Below are 25828 nucleotides of genomic sequence, written 5' to 3' on the forward strand. Positions count from 1 at the left end.
TTCTTCAAATGAAGCTGCGGACTCGTGTTTTGATTTGACTGTAAGTTATGCGTCACTATGAGCCGCTCGCCACATCATGCCGTTGAAAATGAGCTGCGGTTAACTTGCCCTCCGCTGTGTAAATGGCGACTCATCAGGCAGCGGTGCAGGCTTGGATCCTAATGGCTGTGGCCTGGTGGCGAGGTCACTTACAGGCTACATTACAGATCAATCTGCCCCTGGGGTCTCTGCTGGACATCAGGCGGCTCAACCCAGATACACACACACACACACACACACACACATACGCACGCGCACACACACGCGTGCGCACACACGCAGGGGTTAAAAGGGAACACCTGGAAAACTCCTGCTGGCTTCATCAATGTGTTGGATCAGCAAGTTGCAGTGTCTGAACGACTGCATCAGATCATTTTTAGGCCTCATCTCTTCTCTCGGAGACTCTACGGCCCTCTGTTCTGAACACATCCTGCAGCTATTTCCATCCTTTGATTATTTGTCAGTCAGCAAAAATGTATCTTTAAAACGTAAAAATAAATATGACTGATAAAAAAATAGTTCACAAACAACTCAAGGGATAAAAACAACATTTATTTCAAGAGCAAAGACGAGCATCCATTGGCCGCTCAAAAAAGTGATTTTCACACTGCCCTTGTATACGTTCCTTATTTATTCATGCAGCCCCTCCCTCCCACTAATTAAGAAGTTAATGCGTAAGGTCTGCACACAGGTGCTGGAAGGGGGAGAAGGTGACAAAGGCGGAGGCACCACATGGAGAGCGACGCCGTGTCAGGACACACAACGTGTGTTTGCAAATCTGTGCTCGTGCACTCGGGGCAGGAATACATTAATAGATACACTTGTCCGGGACACGGCACACTCTTGTAAACACTCTTCTGACACTTCCGTGCAAGGAGACTTACAAGCCTGCACGCGCGCACACAACCACAGCCACCGCCGGCCCCCCTTCAAAGCAACACAATAAAGCCATTTTCAGGTTGTTTTTTTCATTCCTGCGTGAACCTGCCTGAATATGCAGCTCTCATTAAACATTAACTGGGGATACATTAGGGCTGCGCTCGCCTCGGCTCGGCTCTGCCGTCCTCTCGCTCTGCTGCTGCCCCGCCGGTCGGCCGCCCAGCCGGGTGCAGCAGGACGTGCCGTGACAGAGGAGGACAGCGAGCACGTGGCGTCCCCAGGGCTCATTGAACACAACACCATCGACTGTTGCCCTCTGTCACCCCACCTCGTCCCCCCGGAGTCTCCATTCCTCCCCCCTCAACTCCCTCCCTCCCTCTCCTCACCATTCTCTGACTCTGTCCCACATGGTGAACAGGAGTCCGGTGGGATTTAGACTGGATCATGACTGGGATCGTGCAGACGAAGCAAATCTTTTCAGATTCTGATTCAGACAACTTTATTGAATCCACTAGGGTCAAATCATTTGTAGCGTGCGTCTCTTTATAGATGCACGACCAAATGTCAGCATCATGCAGTGACTAGATTTTTTTCTGTTCATATAAGCAAATCACCTTTCCCCAGCTGCAGCTCCATGTCGGTTCTTTATGCATCATATGTTCTTTTTCTTCAAGATTTGTATTGTTTCTCCAAACAAAAGTGGGTTAGAGACACATCATTCATCATAAGAAATTGAGTGTAAAGTACAAAAGAGGGAAAGAAAAAGAAAAAGCAGAAAAGCACCAGGTTGTTTGGACCACACATGATGCAATTGATCTGGTCAGCAGGTAGATCACAGCAACGATTGCTTATTGGTTTTGCCACCCCCAGCCCAAGACACTGCCCTTGATCAGACTGACTTCCAAGATTGTACAGTTCTTCATGTTCTCTGGATGTTTCTGCCCCGCTTGCTCTCAGCCCGGTGTGATGAGCGCCACTCGCAGCGGGGCAGGAGCAGATGGGACGCTGGCAGCCATCTTTTACTCAGTTAGGTTGAACAGGCACGTGGGTGGGTGTGTAAATTAGCACATGCAAGTGTGTGTGTGTGTGTGTGTGTGTGTGTGTGTGTGTGTGCGTGCGTGCGTGCGTGTGGCGGCGCGCGAGTGCGTGCGTGAGCGCATGATGTCTGTATGTGCACGGGGCACAATAGGCATAATTATCTCTGCTTGAGAGGCCCTTTTGGCGGAGGTGGGGTGGGTGGAGGGGGGGTGGGGGCGGCCGCGGCTCTGAGAGGCGGAGTTCAACAATGGCTCAACCACGGGGCTTTGTGTGCGCGGAGCAGAGGGCTGACAAGTGTCGCCTATTATTGACTATTTACACACTGCTACACACGCCCGCTCACGTGCGCGTAACGCAGAAATGCGCTCGCTCCGCCGCCGTCGCCCCCCTCGTGCCCTTTGCTCCTGCTCGCGCCTCCATCCATCGCACTCCGGACATGCGCGTGCGAACGTGCGTGCGTGCCCAGGACGAGCATGCTTACAGTATATCAGTGTCAATCAGTGTAAAAGGGAGAGATGGGAAAAACCCCTGCGAGCACATCACTCTGACAGAAATCTGGCCACTATCTCACCCCTCCAGCGCCCACTGTGTGAGAATCCAGCGGCTGACACAGAGAGAGAGAGAAGAGGAAGGGTTGAGGAAGTGAGGTCGGCATAACACACGTCAAATCATGTGGGTTAAAAAATAAATTGTGGTAGTTTATTTAAAGAGCCGCTGAGACACCCAAAGATCAGAGTTGCATCCGTTGATTCTCCCTCGTGTTTCCCTCGTGTTTTTCTTACAGGAGCCGTTGTCATTCTATTATTGCAGAGCCCAGTTTTTCATTAGTTGGACAAAAATTATTTCGGCTGTAGCACACAAACCAAGCCAAACCTGTTTGTCACTCAAAGGGAAACAAGGACCTGACACCCTGCAGTTGGTCACAGGTGAGCCTTTGACTCTGAGAGGCACCGGCCAATTAAAGTTACTCTGATCCCAGAATCAGATCAATTCAGATTCCCTTCCAGATCCCCTTTTTTAAACTTATATTTAAATTTGACACCAGCTGCTACTACTGCAGTAGTGTGGGAATGCCAGGTCGGCGTTGAAGCCAAGGGTGGCGGCAAATTTCATCTGAAATATTTGGGTGACGAGGCTAATGTGCATTGTAGTTGTCATGCAACAAGCTCGTCTTTTCAGACTGGGACCGCTTTCAAACAATTCCAATCCTTACCTGATTGCGAACCTAATTTAAATCGATCAGATTCTGTTTGCGTTGCTCTCACTGCCACTCCACTAAAAAATAATCCTCTGTGCTCTATGATGATTTTACAGTCATCAAGGCCATGTAGTGGCATGTGTCCTGCAATCTTGCACTCTCACAACTGAGATTTTTGGTTTCTTTCTTTCTTTATATATTTTATCAGGCGGGGGGGTAAGCGAGGAAGTTCTCCTTCCTGGCTCTGTAAGGGATAGCTGCTAATCTGCACGCCTAACCACGTCCAGAGTGGTGGAGGAGAGTGAAAGCAGGAGGGCTTGTGTCAAGGCTTAGCCTGGAAGAGCTGGAAGGTTTATGAGGCCCGGATTGGGTTAAGAAATAGGATTTGGGTAAAGAGGTTTTACCCCTTTTCCTACTGCTTTCTTCCACTCCTTTGTTTCGGCTAGTGAAGGAGGGATTAGTACGAGGAGATTAGAACGGGCTTTACTAAGAAATTGTGTTTAAGCAAATGCTTATTTACTGGGCAGCAGAAGCAAGAAGTTTGGTTGTTTCGAGTTTTTCCCTCCCCCTTTTTTTCATATTTGTCTTTCCCTCAGTTTGAAAAGGAGTGATTTTCTTGTTAATCCTGCTTTCATGCCTGCTTTCACTGCAATGTTCCACAAACCTCCTTATAAATTGATCAACTCTCTTGACTGAAATCTGTTATACATTACACATTCTTGACTAAAGTGATGACTTTAAAGAAACTGAAAAAAAAGTATCAGGTGAAACAAGATGCAATCAAGTTGGTGCAGAGGCCGTGCAACCCCTGGAACCTATGGCTGTCGGGATGGTTAAGAGATTTCCTTCATTATGGGCTCCACGTGAATGCATGTGTGCACTGTGGGACCCTGTGGAGACATGATCTGGGATCAAATGGGATCCCCGGTGGTCATCCAAGTGCCATGTTCCTACACGACCTCTCAATCAGACCTATTGATCCGTCCACACTATAAGCTGTCCAAACTGACATAAAGGCCAGATCAACATTTCACGCCGTGATTGAGCACGGTGGGCGGGGGAGGTGAAGGGAGGTGAGCGGGTCAGAGACGCTGCGCCGGGGTTTGACAGGGCAGAGAAGTCTGTTGTGATGTTTCTCAGCTGCGGTTTGTGGATGAACATGTCATGTGCAAGCGAGTCAATAATTCAGCACGATTACGACGGGCGAGTTGTTTGTTCTTCCTGTCTCTCCCACACGCAGCAATGTCCACAGTCAACAGTTCAGCATGTTGTATCAGCAGCAAGGCTGGAGGAAAGCAAATGGACACCTCCTTCCTTGTGGATCGATAACCTTTAAAAATGTGGCCGTCCGGTCACAGGATCTTCAAGTATTGAAATGTTGCTTGAAATTCATCACACCTTGCCATTTTAAAAGTGGTGCACATGTTTTGGAGATGGATATCCTGTGATGACACCTGCCATAATGTATATTTTCCTATTTTTCAACCAAACAAAATACATTGAAAAGTTTTTTTAACTTGGAAAAGTACATTTTGTTGATGACTTCTTGATTTAAATTTTTAACTCTTTACCTCTCTAAAGCACATAAAACTAGATCTCTTGAATTAATCATGTTACTATATAAAGGTGTAAAGTTCAGCTCATTCCTGACTATGCTGTATAAATATTAAGTCATTTTAAACTGGTATTTTTTTAGGCACAAATGCTTTTTTTTCTCATTTACGTCACATTCTTTCTTCGTATTGGGATTATTCAAGAAACTTCTGGTTGCAAGCACGGATGAGGAAGAAGGAGATGGTGATGTTTTGGTGATGTTTGAGGTTCAAATGTTTGGAGGCTGCGATGCTTATGATACCTGAGAGTGAGTCGATGGCAGGTTCAGTCTTGTGTCTTTTTTCAGTCTCTCCGGTCTGTCTGTACAGTAAGTTTGTTTGTGTGTTTGTGCGTGTGTGTGAGTGAGTGAGAGAGCATTTAAGCCCCTCCCCTCCCCCCTACTCCGCCCTCTCTCCATGCTGGTCAGTGACACTCCTCTGCCACCAGCACTCTAATAGGGAGGGACCAGGCAGCCCACTCAGTGCCGCTAATGCAGCTCAGTGCCTCAGGCCATGGGCTAAGCTGAAGTACACCACGTCACACACACACACATACACAAGCATGCGTCTGCGCACACACACATAAATATGGTGGCGGACGCACTCCATATATCCAACCCGGCCTCTAAATCAAAACAAGGTGAAGCGGGAGGTGAATGTTTGGCTGCTGGATGTTGACTCGAACCGAGTGCTTCTAACCGAGAACAATGCTGCTTCGCCGCTGCTTCGCCTCTCTGCAGACAATATTCACAGTTCAATAACAGCTGATAGTCGGTGTTTGGACCACGGTGGATCTCCTCTGTGTGGTGCATCAGGGTGTGTGTGTGTGTGTGTGTGTGTGTGTGTGTGTGTGTGTGTGTGTGTGTGTGTGTGTGTGTGTGTGTGGTTTCTCTCTCACGGGACTCTCATTATCACTGCTGTCCCAGATGTCACCAAGCACATGAAACACACGTCATGAATAATGGAGTTCTATTTCTACATCTCTCCCCGTTTCACTCCTATCCTCCCACCCTCGTCCCCATCCATCCCTCCGCTCCTCTGATGCTTCCACTGATGCTTAATCTCCTCGCCGCTCCCTCCATCCGAGACGGTCCATTTAGCTTTATGCGCCGTTGTAGGGCCTATCTGCTCGTGGTGGCTTTATGGGGGGGAAGAACGCGGCGTTCCCCACGCCGCCGCATTACATTGAGTTATATCTACACGAGCGTCTTTTGCATACGATTGGTTTTTACGTCCGCTCCCTTCTGTCCAGTAAGACCCGAGCACCGCCCCACCCCATCGCACTCCAGCCATGGTGTCCCCTTCCCCCAGTGTTTACTGTTGAAAGTCACACAGAGCAAATTGGGACAGAGCAGTCAAGTGAAGCAGAAGAGACGTGGTCCCATTGCAGTGGAAACTGGACTCTGCTCAGTCTGTCTGCTCCGTCTCACCCGCCCCCCTGTCCCTTCCCCTCTGCATATCCTCGCCTGTTTATCACCTCTAACCCCCCCTCCACACACACACACACACGCACACAACTTCCAAACATCCGCCCGCCATGGCTCGCGCATGCAACGCAGCGCAAGCACGTGCAACACAAATCAGCGGCGAGGCCACTGGGAGGCGTGATTGAAAGATGAGGTAAGCAGTCAGAATGTGAGAGGCGAGAGAGGAGAGCAGTTTGGATTAGACAGCGAAGCGTGGCTTTTTAATGAAAACATGACGGAGCCGCAGCGTCTCGCGACTCACCCCGATCCAGAGAAGTGAACAAGCGACAGAGAAGAGGAGGAATAGGAGAAGAAGGTGGAGGAGGGGGAGGAGGAGGAAGAGGAGAAGGAGGAGGTGGGGTAGGGAAAGGAGGCGAGAAGGAGGACGAGGCAGAGGAGTAGGAAGAGGAGGCGGGGAGTCTCGAACCTTGAGATTCAGATATTGCTCATGAAACGATAGCCCTGACTGGCGACGTGACTCACGCTCCGTCTCAACAGTTTGTTGGTGCTAACTAACAAAAAGGGCCTTTTTTTTCCACGGAGGAGAATGTGGTGAGCGTGGAGATGCAGCAGGGCCGGGCCGAGGCCGGCGCAGTTCGCCCGTTGCGCCTCAGTTGTGCCAATAAAACCTGCTTTGAATGTGAAGTGAAAGGAGTTAAGAGGGCGCCATTCATAGACGCTAAGTAAGTGCGCAGCGGAATAAAAGCCAGGAAAGTGTATATATTTAATTGGCCGACACCTGCTTCTACTTGGGCTGTTAATGTACAGAGCGGAGAGAGGCGAGAGAGCAAAGGGAGGGATGGAGTGGCGACTCCCTTTGAATACAAATGCAACGCCACCCCTTTTTTTTAGCATAAAGGTTTGAAAGGAGCGTCGAACGAACACAGGCGGGGACTTCATCGGCTCCTCACCCTCTGCTGTCTTTTCTTCCATTCTATAATTATTCCTCTCCGAGTCAAGTCTGTTTTTTTTTCCTCCTTAAATTTGGCTCTAACACATTCCTCTGCTGCAACACTGGACGACTGCCATTCACTGATTCCGCCGCGCTAATTTTATTATTATGTTCCCATCCCAACAGGGAAATATATTTTTGTGTCCTATTTTAAGCCTCGTAGGTGTTGTTGTTGTTGTTGTTGTTGTTGATGTTGTTGTTTACGCGTGCGCCCCTCACACGTCTGCGTTTGTGAGCACAGATCGTGCGCTCCGGAAGGAAAATGTCGCCAGAATGCGCCGTGCTCTGCCTTTCTTCTTCTCTTTCTTTTTCTTCTTTCTGTGACAGTCGCAGGTCTTTGATCGGCTCCTCCTCCTCCCCCAACGTCTATTCTCACCTTCTTTCAAATTCTTCTCTGCAACTTGGCGCTGAGCGCCACGCTACACACTCGGTATGCATGGTGTTGCGTTTTCCTGCCCAATGTAAAAAGTCGACAAAAGACGACCATCGCGCCGCCATCGTGGTGATATCTAGTGGTTGTGGCTCAACAAAAGTGGTCTCACGTGGCAGTGCGATGCCCGTCATCACACTCTTAAGGCCAAAGACTACCTGCGATGTGACAGGCTGTCTCACTGTGTCAGAAACTCCACCATGACTTGGGTCTGCGGTTTCACACTGTGACTGCTAACCAACCAATAGAAATGCAGTAGGGAATGACTCAATGATCACAACAACACAGATTGATAGATATTGCAACAGTCATCTCAAGTACGCATTTTTTTCTACATGTAGTGACTGTTAATAAAAACCCAGAAACAGCTTAGCTATTGTTAGAGACTCTTAGCGTAAATGCTAATTGCTAGCAGCAACAAATAACTATTTGCCTTCAACTCTCTCTGCAAAACAGGCAAAACAAGTACTGCAGCACAACTGCAAGTCATCTTTACTTGTGTTTTGCATTTGATGGTGGCTGATCTGCTTTTGATTGAAACGGTTAGCAGTGAGCTCATTTCACATGTTCCGGATCAAGCTTTGGAGTGAATGTTTAAAATAAAGAAAAAAAACGTAATCTTCTACTCACAATCTATAGAATCAATTCAATTTGATGTAAACGTGTCTGCGCTGAAGTTGACACTGTGTGTGTGTGTGTGTGTGTGTGTGTGTGTGATTCCTCTCTAACAGTGCAACTTCATGCTACAGATCTACAAAGACAAACATAAACACGCTGGGCTGCAGGCAGAGTTTGCGTGGATTTGCACCGTCGTCGGTTTGTGGAGGAGTGAAACCCGTGACCCGCCGCTGCCTCGGCACTCTTCTCGTCTATTGCCGCTGTACAGTCATCATAATGAGCAGCGGGAACTGTGTGAACCTTCGTTTAACCGGAAGAGGCCTTCAAGGCAAAGGACCCGCTGCCTTTGACCATCATGAGTGTTGAGTAAGACGGAGACCCCTGGGATCGCACTGCAGTGATCTGCCAGGAGGAAAGCAGGGATGTCAGTTCGATAGCTCATTAGCCTTTTCCAAACTGATTAGATATCGAGTCTATACGGGAACTCCCGCAGGAGCGTCAGTGTTGGACTTACTTAGAGCTTGGAGTGTTGCACAATCACATCCAGCCAGGATTATTTCTTTTTTTTTTTTTCATTTTTGTTCAGCGTGGTTTGCTTGTAAGAAAAGCTGCATTTATCCAGGTTAATCTCAATGGATAATTCCCGCTAAGAGGAAAATGGTCTCCTAAAATAGACTAGTCCATATAGTGTGGAAACTTGTCCCTCTCAAGCATGTAGGTCACATTCATTTCCAAGAGCTAAATTGGTTTGCTCAAGTCTGACTTAGTTTCCCGACTGTATGTAAAAAAAAAACAAAAAAAAAATTGGAAGCTTCTTCTTGACCCCTAACATACACCGTTCTCTATGTTCACCTAAAGAGCAGATTGAGATTACACTGCATTTAAACCAACAGAGCTCAAATAAACACACACAGAAAATGTAAAGAAAAAAATGCACAGAAAAGTATGTCATGTGGAGTATTTTGGAGGACATTTGTGATTGGATACAAAACCCACTTGCATCTGAAACAGCTATATTTAGAAACTTCCCGCCGAGGCAGTTTTACCCTCTTTAATTTCACCGACACGTTCACCCGGTTCGCTGTTTTCTTGATACATGTCGCTGTCGTGTAACACGGAAGGTTCCGCGATTTCGTCCTTGATGACTGTAAATACGCAGCGTTTTAATAATTGCTGAAAGTACACGGAAATGGCAAGAGGACGGCGGCGAGAAGACCCTAGCAACAGGGAGAGGATGAAGGAAGCGTGAGAAGGGGAGGGAGCGCGGGAGTGAGGGAAGGGAGGGGGAGGGAGAGGTGGGAGGACTGAAGGAGGGGGAGGGGGGGAAGATGCAGAACATCAATAAATAATGGCCCCACTGAGGAGGTGGAAATATGGGCCTCGTTATCTTTGCGCCGACGCCTTCATTTGCATGTGAGAAAATGAGGCTGCTATGAACTTGCGCACACTTGCATACGCGCACACACACACATAGAACACACACCTTTGGACCTTATATAGGCAACAATATATATCCTATTTATGGAGTCTGTCATGCTTCTTTTTCCCCCTATTCTCTCCACACAGTTATAGTTCTGTTACATCCCTTTCATTTTCTCCTCTTTGGAATTTGTCACTTTAGCAGCGGCGGCCTCGAAGGCATGTTGTGGAATAAAAAAAGACAAACAGTGAAAGCAACGCAGCAAATGGTGGGGGGGGGGGGGGGTCGGGGAGGGAGTTTATTAAGGACATACAGTGAAATTAGGACATTTTTGCTCGTCTGTCACGATCGCAGTACATTACAGGCTGAAGGACTTAAGTAGGTACGGATGAGATGAGGTCTCCTCGGGACCCATCTGCATCAGGAATATATTACATTTTTTTCCACAATATTCCTCCATGAATGGGTCTCATTCAGAACGAACCACAACAAAACGTCCAATGATGCCGACATCCTCTGGGCTATAGTGCGTCTTTCAAAAAGCTTCATTCTAGCTGAAAGAACCATTTAGTTGATGAAAAATGCTTAAACCTCTGAATGGTTGGAGGGTTTTTAAGGCCGGCGGAGTGCTTCTATTTTTTACCTAATGGCACTTTTAGCCAGTTCATGCCATTTCACAAACCAAACGTGTTTACTCAGAAGTTTTACCCAAAGACCAAGTTTAACCATCCATTCTCTATTTATACCTTTTATAAGGATGTCTGTTATATTGATGCCTACTGTTTTGTACAACATAAACATATCTTAACTGTATATAGGTATATGTGTATGTATGTATGTGTATATATATGTATATACACACATATATACACACATATATGTATACATGTATACATGTATGTATATATATACATATATATATATATATATATATATATATATATATATATTTTAATATATATATATATATGTATATATATATGTATATCAAAACAATAGATTTGAACAAAATATATGCTTGCACAAATTGTCAATGAAATTACCACAAGCTTGTGTGACTGTGGAACAATCGAACACAAGTGGCACAAGTCCTGCACCAAGGACTGCATGAATGCGGGTTTTTCTACAACTGCACATGTGAGGTGTGTGTCTGTGTCTGTGTGTATGTGTGTGTGAGGCGCCCGTACGCGACGCACATCGGCTCCATTTCCTGTTACTCATTCCAGTCAGCATGAATAAAAAGCTGAGAGAGCGCAGTGATTTAGTAATTAATATTTTACTCCGTCTGCCACTTTGCTTAGAGACTGGGAATAAAAGAGAGCAAAAAGGCGAGAGAAGTGATAAGAAGGTTCACACCGAGAGACAAAGAGAGTGGAAGCGAAAAAGAATACCGATAGAGAGATTTCTATGCAAACTACAGGCAGACCGTAGGAAATAAAAAATAATGCGCAACGCCGTGCCGCCTGTGTCGTCTCAGAGGCAGCAGGATGAATTCCGTCCGCTGCCTGAGACAGAGAGTGTGGCTTTGACAGATCCAGCTGACTCTCTCCCTCACTCGCTCCCTCTCTCTCTCCGTCCCTGCCTCGAGCAGAGTGTTTTGACAGGCGACTCGTTGGTGTTGTGGGAGTAGCGGTCTTTAAAGTGCTCATTATCCTGTAAGGGTTCGTTCTTGGGGGCAAACAAAGGCTGCGGTGAAATTGCAGCCTGAGCCTCCTCCGGGGTCACACTGTGTGTTCCACGCAAACACAGGCACACTTCTTGAAGGCCACCTATAGTGTCCCTGCTCAACCTCTGCAGGAACTCAACAAATGCAGTATTTGCGTCGTGTGTATGTGTATGTGTGCGTGTGCGTGTGTCTAACCCACCCAGCAGCTGGAGGTTTACATGCTTATTTGGGGGGTGGAGGTAGTAAACCTTTTGTTCTGTGCCAACCATTTTGCAATGTTTGTTTCACTTTTTTTCCCTGAAGTTCTCTCAGTTCATCGTCCATTTTAAAATGCACTAAACACAATGTGTGAGCAGAGCACACCATTTAAAAACACACGTGGTTGAATCCTTTTTTAGTTCTATTTTACTCACCGCACCTTCGAGAAAGAACCATTTCGGACGGCCTTGCTAGCGAGAGTCCTGCGTTGCACGCGAAGGGACTTTGGCCGGAGGTTCTGTGGTGTGCGAGTTGGTGACCGCTGCGTGTCCTCGGGCCTTGAAACGGTGCCAGGTTCGGGGAAGCAACGTTGTCGGCAGGTAGCGCCAACTGTTCGGGCAGCTGTTCTGTTCTTTAGTGCAACCCGGCGCCGCCAGGCCGCCATCTTTGCGCATATCTCATCCGCGCAGGTTCCACCGTCGCAGTGGTGCAGTACAGGGTGTACGCGGCCACTCGGCGTAGACCCACTTACCTTTCAGTCAGCGTTGCGTATACCCACTTCTCAATCCCCTCTGAAGCACATCAGGGCGTTTATCCTTTTCTGAATGGGTTTGCGGGCGACACGGTGGCGCAGGGGTTAGCGCTGCTGCCTTACAGCAAGAAGGTCGTGGGTTCGATTCCGGGCCTGGGACCTTTCTGTGTGGAGTTTGCATGTTCTGCTGTGTCTGCGTGGGTTCTCTCCGGGTTCTCCGGCTTCCTCCCACACTCCAAAAACACGTATGTGAGGTCAATTGGAAACTCTAAATTGTCAGTAGGTGCATGAGTGTGAATGGCTGTTTGTCTCAATGTGTCCCTGCGATGAACTGGCGACTCGGCCAGGGTGTCACCCTGCCTTCACCCTATGACAGCTGAGAGAGGCTCCAGCAGAACCCCGTGACCCTGAGTGCAGGAAGAAGAGGGTATTGCAAATGGATGGATGGATGAGTGGGTTGTTTTTAAAAAAACGGCATGTATGAAGAGAAAATCCACTCCTCCAGGAGCCACTGCACTGCTGACTGGCTGCCACTAACGCAGGCCTGCAACGTGTCGTCCCCAGGTAACAGGTTCTCGCTGACCTCCTTCGGGGCCCTTTACATCTCGGACGTCCAGAAGGAGGACGCCCTCTCCACGTACCGCTGCATCACCAAACACAAATACAGCGGCGAGACGCGCCAAAGCAACGGAGCCCGGCTCTCAGTGATGGGTGAGAAAACTGGTGGCTTTCTTTCCTTTCTTTGTCTCTGTCCTGACCAAAGGTTTCAAACTCTGGCCCGTTGGCCAAATTTGGCCCGCTGTGTAATTCGAGTTGTTCCGCGTGGCAATGCAAAATCACAACAAGAGCTGGCCTGCCGCTATTATACTAAATCCCACAATGCTCTGCTGGTATTTTGGAGCGTTAATCAGGACAGGACGTTCATTGAAGGATATTATTATTACTTACTTGGTTCATAGTTGTTATTTTATTTTTTAATTTATTATTAGCCTGTGGAAAAATGTTACTATTGAAATTTAAATCAGAAGGCTGCAAATAAAAAAGAGGCCTATGATTTTTATTTACTTTTTATTCATTTTTTGATGATTTTTTTTTTTATTTGATTTTGCATGTGTTCAATATTAAGTTATTCATTGTATAGTATTAAGCTTTACTTGTTCCATATTCAGGTTGAAGCAAAACTTGTTTGGGTGCATTGAGTGCGTTCACTGTTATATCATTAATATAAAATAAGGATTTTTTTTTTTTTTTTTTAATGACTATCAATGTTGCCTCGTGACTTTGTCCAAGTTTTAAATTTTGTCCCCACTGTGTATTTGAGTTTGACACCCTGGTCCTGACCAATGAAATGAGCCTCTGTCTCCGCCTCCCACCACTTGCCCCCAGACCCCAACGAGTCCTCCCCCACCATCCTGGACAGTTTCCAAGCCGGCGAGATCCACGCGGGCCAGAGTGTGGAGCTCCCCTGCGCAGCGGGGGGCTACCCCAGTCCCACCGTGCGCTGGCTGAAGGACGGCCGCCCGCTGCCCTCGGACGCCCGCTGGACTCGGCGTCTGACGGGCCTCACCATCAGCGACCTGAGGCAGGAGGACAGCGGCAGCTACGCCTGCGAGGTCACCAACAGCTTCGGCTCCAAGGAGGTGTCGGGGCAGCTTCACGTGATAGGTGTGCAAGCTGCACGCATGCACGCACACACACATGCACGCGCACACACACATACACACACACACACTCACACACACACACACACACACACACATAACCAGTCTTTGGAATAATGAATTACATGTAACGTTGTTATGTCATTTGATTACAAAAGAAAAATAATTGTAAACAGTTATATTTCTGGAAAAAGAGCGTAATTAAATGACAGTTACTTGTTGAATTATTCACGATTAGAATTTTAATTAGATCTGATCAATTTGTACAAAAATGGCTGGGCTTTGTGTGAGATAAGTTTATTTTTGTTGCTTGCCGTGGTTTTCTCGTGCGCTTGCTTCGCAGGAGCGCCGTCCTCTGTTTCCCTCCACAGACCAAAGTTTGATACTATTCTGATGCTTCTGAATGATTCTCCTGTCCACTCTGGAATTGCAGTGCCCTACCACTCGCCTGTTGTCTCCCTCTGGATTGTAGTCTGTCCCTTATTTCTAAGTTGCATCTGATATCTGACATCTGTTTTGAGTACTGCTGGAAGCTTAACGCTGGCACGTCTAAACAGTTGAGACCATTTATTGACAATTTAGACAAGTAATTAAAGTGTAGATGTAAAGTAATTGATATAGTTACACCACTATTACTGTTAGTGTTACAATTACCCTGTTGTCAATCAGGTGACTTGTAATTGTAACCAAATACATTTGCAGAGTGATCTTCCCAACACTTGTTGTAACCTGAGGGACTCCCACGCTGTCTCCTCAGCGCGTCTCCCCGGCAGACGGATGAGCTCGCATCGTGTCCGTAACAGACGCGTCACGTCAGGTCTCCGAGAGGGGAGGCGGCGCCGCGATTCTCCCGGGCTGAGTCTCTCAACTGCGTCTGCCAGCGAGACTCACCGTCAGAGAGGGACGGAGGGCGGAGAGAGACAGGCGGGGTGGGGGTAGGGGGTGTACGGGATAGGGACCCGGGGGGTCAGCGAGGGGACAGTCAGGCACCCAGACAGCGCAGGAAGGAGCCACGTTAGCGTCCGCGCTAACGAGATAACGAGAGAGGCGGAGATAAGTGCACATTGTGTAACACACAAAGAAACAAAGAGTGCGAGATGGGCGCGAGGGCCGGGAGAGCAGAGAGGCGGTGGGCTTCGCCAGTGGGCACATCATGGCAGCGCACTGTGCCACTCTGACAGGGGTGGAGGAGGGGGGAGGCACAGAGATGCCCCCCAGCACACACCACCAGCTGCCTTATTGCTCACTGACATTTTTGCACGCGCACACACACACACACACACACACACACACAAGCAGACAGGGACGCTGACACACACAAGTGGACAGAGATGTGAAGAGATATCTCCAGCTGCTTTTTTAATGAGTGCGTCCAACTGATTGAGTCACTGCTCCTGATTGTGCCCCCCCCCCCCCCCCCCCCGCCTCTCTCTCTCCCTCTCTCTCTCTCTCCCTCCCTGTCGCTGTGAATAGTCCTGTAGGTTAGCGTTCTACAGCAATCTACAGTCTAGTGCATCCCCGACAAAGAAAGAAAAATACTGATGATTCAAAATCTTGGTTTGAAAAAAATCCAAAACCAGAATTTGATTAATACATGAAAACACGTAAATAAAAACATGGGGTCTGCATTTGCAATTAAGAAAAAGAAGAAGAGAAGTTTCATTTTTGAGACAAATATTTTCTGACCTAACGGGTGTTAATCTGTCTGTTCACTCAGAACTGAAATCTCACTCCATTTTGCGACTGACTTGTGTGCCAGCTGAGTCGAAGCTCTCGTGACATTTTCTAATCCATATAATCCAACATCCATAATCCACCCAATGGAGATCCACTGCGGCTCGGACAAAGGGAAAAAAATGAAAAAAGCAAACGATAAACAACAAAAGAAAAACAAAGCACGTGCCCACGATCAACAGCGTGTGTGTCTGTGTGTGTGTGTGTGTGTGTCTGTGCGTGCGCCCTTGCTTTTTCAGACCCGCTGCGGGTAACTCTGTCTCCGAAGAATCTGAAAACGGGCATCAGCAGCACCCTGTTCTTCACCTGCACCGTGGAGGGCTCGCCAGAGTACACCATCACCTGGTTCAGGAACACCGAGCTCATCCTGCCCGACCAGCACATCTCCATCCAGGGACAACACAACGACACCCTGCAGATCACCGCAGCGCAAAAGTTCCACTCCGGGGCCTACCAGTGCTTCGCCTCCCGAAAGGGCCACACTGCTCAGGACTTTTCTATTATTCTACTAGAGGGTACGTCGAGGGAAGACTGCGTTGGCCTCGCGTTCGGGTGATTCATCGGACCTCTCGGTCTGGGATTAATCTCTTTTTAATGCTCCTTCTCCTGTGTCCCCCTTCAGATGGTACTCCTCGTATCGTGTCTTCCTTCAGCGAACGGGTGGTGAACCCCGGCGAGCCTTTCTCCCTCATGTGCGCGGCCAAAGGAGCCCCGCCCCCCTCCATCACCTGGACGCTGGACGATGAGCCCGTGGTGCGCGACTCCACCTACAAGACGAGCCAGTACACGCTGTCCGACGGCCTGACCGTGTCGCACGTCAACGTCAGCAGCCCGCTGATCCGGGACGGCGGAGTGTATCGTTGCGTCGCACGCAACTCGGCCGGTAGCGCCGAGTACCAAGCGCGCATAAACGTAAGAGGTGCCTGTCTGCTTTTCAATATAAACTCCCTCCACACCTGACTCTGCAAACACATAGGCGCTAGAGAGGCACACCACACCTCCACACCTCCACCCTTCCATCCATCCGTCTGTCTGTCTGTCTGTCTGTCTGTCATCCATTTACTTATCTATCTATCTATCTTTCTATTGCTTTCTGTCTGTGTGTTTGTCTGTCTATCTGCCTTCCTGTCTGTCTGTCTGACTGGTCGTCTGTCATCCATCTATCTGTCTATTTGTCGCATTCTGTCTGTGTTTCTGTCTGTCTGTCATCCATCTACTCTACCTATCTATCTATCTTTCCATCTATCTATCTATCTATATCTCACTTTCTGTCTGTCTGTCTGTCTGTCTGTCTGTCTGTCTGTCTGTCTGTCTATCTACCTGCCTGCCTGTCTGTCTGTGTCTGTTTGTCTTCCATCTACTTATCTATCAACCTATCTAGCTATCTTTTTATCTCGCTTTGTCTGTGTCTGTCTGTCTTTCTGTTTGTTTATCTATCTGTCTGTCTGTCTCTCTATTTATCTACTTATCTGTCTGTCTGTCTATCTGTCTGTCTGTCTTTCTGTGTTCGAATTAAGAAGAGTAGAGAGAATCACTTAGATACACAGAATATTTAGATCAAAATCAACAATATCCTCATCCAGGTTTTGGCAATGGGAGCACAACTAACCTCCCTGTCCGCCTGTCAACTCGCCCCAATCACTCTGTCCCTCGACCCCCCTCTATCCACCCTCTCTCCCTTTTTCGGCTTCTTTCTAACCAACTCCACCTAACTCCATCCCGACCTCGCTCACCTCATCCGCCTATCCTCCCTCTGTCTCTCTCGCCTCCTGTCTCCTCCCACCCACCACCACCACCCTCCCTCCCCCCCCCCGTGTCTCCAGGTCCACCCCGAATCAGACCCATGCGGGACATCACTGCTGTGGCAGGCAGGAACACCTACATAACGTGCCGTGTGATTGGCTACCCTTATTACTCCATCAAGTGGCTGAAGGACGGCATGCAGCTGCCCGATAATCACCGTCAAGTGGTGTTCGAGAACGGCACCCTGAGACTGACGGACGTGCAGAAGGGCGCGGACGAGGGCACCTACTTGTGCAGTGTTCTGATCCAGCCCCAGGTGTCAATCAACCAGACGGTTCACGTCACTGTTAAAGGTAAGTCCGAGGAGAAGGACAAAAAGAAAAGACAGGATTAAAAGGGTTTCCAGGAGGCGTGCGGCAGCGACTGGGGTGCAAAGTGCACAAGTCTTATGAATGCAAATCTCCTTTTTAACACTTCAGGGTGGATTTTGGTACAAACGGTCACTTTGTCAATGTTCCTCCTGTTTGCTGCTGCTTCATTAACCGGAAGTGTTCACTCAAAGGCGATGCAGCCGTCTGCATCAGCTTTGCCCTGTGAGGGAACAATAATCCACTGGAAAACACCACCGCCGCAGTGTTTTGCAGGTTGCATGCAGCAACGCCTCACGTCAAGCGGGCGGCGTCTTAGGAAAGCCGTCTTTACCTTTTAGCGCGCGCACGGCTGCGTTTTGTTTAGTCTCGAGCGAGCCGAGGACGGCAGCGGGGCAGCTGCAGAGGTGTGTTCATTTGCCTTCATGTGAGTGTGTCTCTGATTTAATTAGATGAATAATAATGAAGCCTAGATTAAATCCCCCAGATGTCTCAGCTGTAGTACCCCCACCCCAACCTCCATTACTATGGCAACAGAATGACTTCCTCCTGCCAATTGGACTCTAACCAGAGCAGCTATTATGGGCAGCAGAGGATGGGGAGGGGTTGGAGGGGCGGAGTGGAGCATGGGAGGGGCCCACTGGCCAATGACCTTCTCTCTCTCTCTCTCGCTCTCTCGCTCTCTCGCTCGCTCTCTCTCTCTCTCTCTCTCACTCAGCATTGCTCCAGATGGCCGCTCTTCCACAACTATGGCCGCCTTTATCCCACTAACCCTCTCCTCTCTCTCTCTCTCTCTCTCTCTCCCTCTCTCTCTCTCTCTCACTCCCCCTCCAAACACGCAGTGCCGCCCCTCATCCAGCCCTTCGATATCCCCTCTACCTCAGTGGGGAAGCTCATGTACATCGCCTGCGTGGTGTCATCCGGGGACATGCCCATTCGCATCACCTGGCACAAGGACGGCCAGCTCATCGTGCCGGGCTCCGCCTCTGGTGTCGGGATAGAAACCAAAGAGTTCATGAGCTCCCTGCAAATCTCCAAGGTGACGCTGAAGCACAATGGAAACTACACATGCATCGCCAGCAACGCCGCCGCCACTGTCAGCTGGGAGAGGCAGCTGATTGTTACTGGTGAGGGGCTGCTGTCAAAAATAAAATGGCATGATGTGGCTTAATTCACATCAGACCTGGTTGCGCAGGTGAAGGAAATGTTATAAACCCATCCTTGGGTCCTGTTGTCGCAGCTAAGAGCATTTTCCTTCCCCCCACCAGTGCCACCACGGTTTGTGGTGCAGCCCAACAACCAGGACTGTATCTATGGCAAAGCTGGAGTTCTCAACTGCTCCGTGGAGGGTTACCCTCCTCCGAAAGTCATGTGGAAACACGCCAAAGGTACAAAACATCACGAGAGCATCCGCAGCGCCGCGTCAAAGAGACTTTGAAGGCTAGAATTTCTGCCTTTAACGTGCATTGCTCTTCATGTTCCGCAGGTGTGGGAAACCCCCAGCAGTACCACCCAGTCCCTCTCACTGGCCGTATCCAGATCATGTCAAATGGCTCTCTTCTCATCCGCCACGTGCTTGAGGATGACCGAGGCTATTACCTGTGCCAGGCCTCCAACGGTGTGGGCTCAGACATCAGTAAAAGCATGATCCTCACTGTCAAGAGTAAGTGTCACTCATGCAGTCTGCACAGCACTCAGAGCCCGCTTCCTTTTATGAATTCACCTCCCTGTGTTGTACACAGTCTGTTTACCAAAGCACCAGCTTTTCAGAGGGCGCTGAGCCCCGCTGAAATGCTTTTGGCCCCAGGCAAGTGTGGCCTGCACTGAACCCGGCTAAAACCTGGCCTCCATCCCGCTCATCCTTAACTGGCTGCGTCTTCACTATTGATTGATTTGTTCCGGCCGCTGGTCTGTGTGCTCCTGAATGTTACGTGTGGGGTGGGGGGAGGGTGGCAGGGGGGAATCTGCTGAATTAGTGATGAAAACAAAACCGCAGGAGCCCCGCTCAATCAATAAGCCATGTCTGAGGGAAGCAGCTCCCAAAGAAATGTGGACAAGCGGACTGGGAGGAGGTGCAGTCGGAGGGCCGGCGGGGCCTGAAGCGTGAAATGAAAATGGAGAATGATGTGTAGAAATGGAGATGTCTGTACATATGTAATATATCCCATTCTTCCAATAGCACATCCCCGCTGCCTTGTCTCATTATACCGCATAACACTGTTGGTCACACTGACGTTCCTGTCTGTGTTCCTGCTCAGTTCCTGCCATGATCACCAGCCACCCGAACACCACCATGGCGAGGAAAGGCCAGACCAAAGAGCTGAACTGTACGGCGCGCGGCGAGCAACCCATCATCATCCGCTGGGAGAGGGGGGACACCGTCATCGATGCCGAGAGGAATCCCCGCTACTCCATCACCATTAACAAGAAGGGGGATGAAGTCATCTCTACCCTTAAGGTCAGATATACAACTGCGAGCAATGCACCAAGTTTGTTTTTTCTTATTTTTTGTTTTGCTTTTTGAACAGCAAGTCTTAAGAGAAATATCTGATTTTGTTTTAACATATGATCATATAGCGCAGTTTTTCTTGATATATGCATATAATAATCAGTGTTAAAGGTGCAAACTGAAGCTTGATTAAAATCTAAAGAAAAAAAAATTAAGAAAATATGGAGGCAATGTTATTTGATTTTTATTAAGAATCTTTAGGGAGAAAAACAGAATATAATTTTTTTTATTGTCTGGACACATATTTTGTGTTGCTCTATAATTCTAAGCATTACAGTTCATTTGTGAAAAGGTGAAATAACTCCTTTGGGATACGTATAATATAAATATCTGGGATAGGCACCAATATCTTTGACATTTTGCATTTTTGGTATCTTCTGTGGCAACTTGTAACCTTTGTCTCTATTCTTGATGCTCACAGCTAAACCCTGCTGAGCGAGGCGACTCTGTCTTCTTCTCCTGCCATGCCATCAACTCCTACGGAGAGGGTCGAGGACTCATTCAGCTCACTGTGCAGGGTATATTTCACATATATCGTATTCCCCGTATTGGTATTTCAAAGGGATCCTGATTGATGTGTGATGAGTGACGCAGCAACATCAGAAGATAATTTTCTGATGTGTTAATCTCGTGTCCTCTGCATCCATCGCGCAGAACCTCCAGATCCCCCTGAACTGGAAGTGAGAGAGGTGAAAGACAGAAGCATGAACCTGCGCTGGATCCAGAGGTTCGATGGAAACAGCATCATCACCAGTTACGATATTGAGTACAAGAACAAGTCAGGTGTGCATCCTCGAAACGTGGCGGTTGCTTTCCTTTTTTTTGTTAAGATTGTGGCCTTAAACAAAATCTTTTTGTATTCGACAGACACCTGGGATCACATGTACACAACCAGGAACATCTCTCCAACCAACAACCAAGCAAACATTGTCGAACTGCATCCAGCTTGTGTTTACAGTATCCGCATGTACTCATACAACAAGATTGGCCGCAGCCTTCCCAGCAAAGAGCTGACAATCAGTACTGAGGAAGCACGTAAGTTCTTATTATCCCCTTAAGTACACTTGAGTGTGTTTTTGTCCAGAATAGATCTCTCAATGCCAAACACTAACATTTTTCTTTGAAACTTCACATCTATAGCACCTGACGGACCCCCTATGGATGTCATCCTCCAGCCAATGACATCACAGAGCATACGTGTGACTTGGAGGGTAAATTGAATATTGTGGTTACTAGTTGTCGTGCAAAAATGCTGAAGGCTGAATATGGGAAGTCTTGTATCTGCCATATAGTCATAGCCATCTGTGATACATATCACTATGAATACATGTTAATTTAATACAGTAATTAAGGAAATGTATGGTTATATTTGCCTTTATTCTCTGAATATCATGTTAGCAATGTTAGTAAGGGATCACTTACTACAGACTTCTCAGTAAGTCATTTCAAGATTAAAAAAAGAAAAAAGAAAAATCAAACTTCTTTGTTATTTGTTTTATAATGAAACTGCCAAATCTTAAAATCAACCATACTCTAACTTACTAACAGATTTGGAAGCAGACACCAGAGTTAATATTTGGCATGGATTTCTTCCAGGCTCCCAAGAAGGAGCTGCAGAATGGGGTTATCCGAGGCTACCAGATTGGCTACAGAGAAAACGGCCCGGGCAGCAATGGCCAGTACAGCATTGTGGAGATGAAAGCGACAGGAGACAGTGAAGTTTACACCCTGGACAACCTCAAGAAGTTTGCCCAGTACGGGGTTGTGGTCCAAGCCTTCAACAGAGCAGGAACGGGCCCGTCCAGTACTGAGATCAACGCTACAACACTGGAAGATGGTAAGAGGCGCCTGGAGAGAAATTAGAAACAAGGCTGCCGGATGAAAGAAAAGGATTTAGGATTTCCGCTGAGCAAGTGGAGTGTGGCAAAACATGAGAAGGCAGTCAGAGTCTGTTCTATGAAGCCCATTTTCCACATGAAAGAGAACAGGGTTGACTGTAGCGACAGAATGGCAGTCATTCAATCAGTGCTGATGACAACCATATATAGACATGTAATCAAAAGAGTGGGAAAGCAGAACTAGTAGCACATCCCCCATTCTTCAGCCCATTTTAATTAGCACCCTCATTAGACTGGTAGCGAGCAAGAGTGGAACAAGGAACCCCATTACTCTCCGGATGTCTCCCCACTCCACCTCCTTTGTCCTCCTCCGCCTCCTATTGGTTTCCTTCTCTTCCCCTTCATTAGTCCACTATTTTGCCGCTTTGCGTTTCCTCTGTTAGTCTGATGCTTGCCATTCCCATTTTGATTCCTGCTGTCGGTTAAAGACACCCTGATCAGCTGCAACAGTCGTGATATTCATTGTCCTCCAAAGATTTTATCCTTCACTTCTTGGCTCAACCCATCGGATTTACCTGCATTGTCACCGCTGAAGGTGTTGACACTTACACACATACATTTGCTGAACCAACAGCTATTGAGAATGATGACAAGCTTAACCAGTCAGGTTGTTTTAGTCGCAATAATAATCAGGTGTTGTTTTTTTGAAGGACCAAAACGCTGTTTGTCTCAAAAATGATGTTGTTTGGAGTGGATGCAGGACTAACACTTCCTCCTGTGTCCCTGCAGTGCCCAGTGAGCCTCCGCAGAACGTGCGGGCCATCTCTGTGACGTCCGACGAGGCTGTGATCACTTGGGCAGAGCCTCCACGGCTGACACTGCACGGTGTGCTGAAAGGCTACCGGGTTGTGTTCTGGTCCCTCTTCCCCGATGGAGGTGGGTGCTGTGGGGGCCAGGCCCAGTGGCCAATGCAGAGTAATTATCACCTATCTCATTCTAAACCTCTCCAACAACCAACCTGCCCAACACACCCCACCACCCACCTACCCGCCTGTTCCTCTGTCAGTGTTGTGAGTCGCACAATGTCAGTGTTGTATCCTGACCTGTTTCATAATGCACTTCCTGTTCCTTTGCCTCTTTTGTGTTTGTCTGTGTTTTGTTGTTGTTTCTTGGTAATTGATTAGAGTTGTTGATTGTTGACGAAATTGTGTAGTGTAGTTTAATGTGTTTACGCCTTACTCTGTTTCAGATATTTTTTTTAAATAAAAGTATTTAGTGTGAAAACAAAATGCCCAAAAAATTGGCATAATTTGCTTTATTTATGTAATCATCTGTAGGCTTCTAAAGTAAAATATATTGCAGAACACACAGAATCTGAAGAATTTCAATTCCCTGCGTCCTGCAGTTACCATATTCTCTTCAAAATATAATCAATGAAGCAAGATGTTAGCCAGTTTCTGCCAGTTCCTCACCTCAGTCTCGACTTGACGTCTAAAGAGTTCTCCATCTACCCCTCAGAATGGGGCGAGATGCAGAATATTACCACCACACGTGAACAAGTGGAGCTGCGAAGGCTGGAGAAGTTCACCAACTACAGTGTCCAGGTGCTGGCCTACACGCAAGCCGGAGACGGAGTCCGCAGCAATGTTCTCTACATTCAAACCCGGGAAGACCGTGAGTTTTAGACACAACGTAAAGCATGAAATGATAACAGGAAGCATCAAGCCAGTCTGGGGGGCATGTAAAGAGGGTGCCGGGCTTTATCTCAAACTCATGACAAAAGCTTATTTATGCTGGAGAGCTCCATTAGCAGTGCTAATGAGAATTAAGAGGCTTTGGGTCCACGGCTCACGGCTAAGGGGGGGGTAGGGGTAGGAGGAGGGCGGGGTGCTCTCTGGGAGCATATAGCGCCTAGGAGTCAGCCATCAGCCTGCATCCTCTCCACTGCACTCTTGCCATAGGCAAAGGGATTAACTCCTCTCGGATTAGAGAGAATTAATTTTGTGCTTACACCAATGGAGGCGAGATTACAGGCAGATCCATGTCTCTTTATAGAGGGTGGAGAGTGGGAGGGGCCTGAGGGTTAGAGATGGAGAGATAAAAATATCACGGCGGCCCCATGTATAGGCATTAAAAGGAATTTCAATTTGAGGCGCCGCACCAACAACGCGACGAAGCTCCATCATGTAAATAAGGACATTGGTCCCGTCGCACCTCCCTCCTCGCCGTCATCCCGGGGGCTGTGCTGACGGTGCAGCAGATTGCCTCTGCCTGTCTCCCGTCCCGGGTAGATTTTGGGCACCAGATGGGACCCTCTGCCCCCAGCACCCCTCCCATCCACTCACCCACAAATTACCACTCCTACTTTGACACGGAGGTCCAGTTATGATAATGACGCCCCTCCCCAACGCCTCCACCATCACTCCCCCGAGGAACTGCACCTATCATCCCTGACACTCTTTCATCCCCTGCCGTCCCCTGGCTGGCAGCACGAAGCACTCGGCCGTGGGGGGGCCCTGCTGTAAACACAAAGTGGCATTGTGGGCTAGAAAGACAACAGAGTTGTACACTCCCATACAGCCCCTCCATGAGGCCCAGTGTCGAGCTCCACTTATATTTATGGTGGTCGCTGAATAGCCTCGGCACAAAAGTGAGCGATGTGACAAAAGCAGGAGTGTTCGCCCCTCGCACACAATCCTGATGTGTGTCTTTCCGCACAAAAGCCCGGCCCTTCTAAAGCCGCCTCTCGCCTCTCGATGTCAGCGAGGGCATGAAGTGGCGGCCGGCGTCAGAGCTGAAGTGGCGAGCGGCGGATCAGACGCGGGTGTCTAATCTGTTTGCGGCTCCGACAGTTAAGAGAACGCTGGGCGTCGCCAAGCGAGAATTGCTGACCGACGTCTGACTGAACATATGTCACTGTCGTCCACCCCAAAGGGGAATTCTTCCAAGTCCTCTCAGAGCGGCTTAGCGCCGGATAAGACTGGCAATCTGCAAACAAGCCCGCTCACTTTAATAGCCATCCAACACCCAACATTTGGAATGCGCACACACGCACACCAAGACACGCCCCTTATTGTATAATCATGGCCGCCTCCTCGGTGTTCCTGTGTCTTCCCTACAGTTCCTGGTCCCCCAGCAGGCATCAAGGCAGTCCCCTCCTCCCCCAACAGTGTGGTCGTGTCATGGCTGCCTCCCCACAAACCCAATGGTGTCATCCGCAAGTACACCATCTACTGCTCAAGTCCAGGGTCTGGACAGCCGGTAGGTCCTTTCATCATGGCTGGGATTTTTTTTTTTTTTTTTGTATTTTTTTCTTTGGTAATAAGGGAAATTAATTTGTCAACTCCATTAAAATATCCAAATTGAGATAAATGACTTGTTAGGGGCCAATCTCAATTGAACCCGCATGTGTATGTGTTCTCGCGCTTGTCTCTCTTTCACTGCATTTGCACCGCCGCTTTATTTCCTGCCCTCCCAGATGAACAGATGAGGTTGTCTTGGCAACGTGATGAGACGTAGATATGCAAATGAGGAGGAGAACAAGCTCACACATGCACTCTGCCGCATAAGAGGCACACGCGCACGCAGACATAACATTTTAACGTTTTCTATTTATACATGCGCGCGAGCCATCTCGTTTTTTGTAGGGGTTTTTTTTGCGCTTTGGCACGTGCGCGCGCACACGCAGGGACAGGAATGTGCGGTGAAATCTGATATCAAGCTGAAATCTCACTTTCTTATTATTCACAAATACCCCTCCCTCTCCGTGCATGAGTGCCATGTAAATGAGCACACGGGCGGGCGGGCGGGCGGGGAGAGGAAGGGTGGGGGGAGAGAGGGGAGACTGGGAGAGAGAAAAGGACAACCACCATTGGAGGAAAATGGGGAGAGAGCGAGAAAGAGAGAGGGGGAATGGGAGAAAAAGAGGGAGAGAGAGAGCGATGAGG

At 48.3% G+C, this 25828-nt stretch overlaps 1 protein-coding gene across 2 annotated transcripts in view; it reads left to right on the forward strand.

Moving 5' to 3' along the window:
• Positions 1-25828, forward strand: part of LOC142884624 (cell adhesion molecule DSCAML1-like) — a 48045-nt gene that overhangs the window by 15046 nt on the left and 7171 nt on the right. The window contains exons 4-20 of one of the 2 annotated variants that reach the window (XM_076020399.1): positions 12593-12739; positions 13415-13693; positions 15663-15938; positions 16046-16342; positions 17247-17519; positions 18377-18661; positions 18803-18922; positions 19021-19197; positions 19793-19992; positions 20465-20561; positions 20698-20826; positions 20911-21078; positions 21184-21254; positions 21640-21880; positions 22671-22817; positions 23400-23555; positions 25003-25142. In XM_076020399.1, the coding sequence (XP_075876514.1) occupies positions 12593-12739; positions 13415-13693; positions 15663-15938; positions 16046-16342; positions 17247-17519; positions 18377-18661; positions 18803-18922; positions 19021-19197; positions 19793-19992; positions 20465-20561; positions 20698-20826; positions 20911-21078; positions 21184-21254; positions 21640-21880; positions 22671-22817; positions 23400-23555; positions 25003-25142 (3203 nt within the window). Of the gene's footprint in view, positions 1-12592; positions 12740-13414; positions 13694-15662; positions 15939-16045; positions 16343-17246; positions 17520-18376; positions 18662-18802; positions 18923-19020; positions 19198-19792; positions 19993-20464; positions 20562-20697; positions 20827-20910; positions 21079-21183; positions 21255-21639; positions 21881-22670; positions 22857-23399; positions 23556-25002; positions 25143-25828 lie in introns of both variants that reach the window. The other variant, XM_076020398.1, reaches the window with a different exon arrangement.

The sequence above is a fragment of the Nelusetta ayraudi genome, unplaced genomic scaffold, assembly GCF_046127955.1.
Source record: "Nelusetta ayraudi isolate G7.1 ecotype Tasmania unplaced genomic scaffold, CSIRO-AGI_Nayr_v1 ptg000011l, whole genome shotgun sequence".
NCBI classification, from domain to species: Eukaryota; Metazoa; Chordata; class Actinopteri; order Tetraodontiformes; family Monacanthidae; genus Nelusetta; species Nelusetta ayraudi.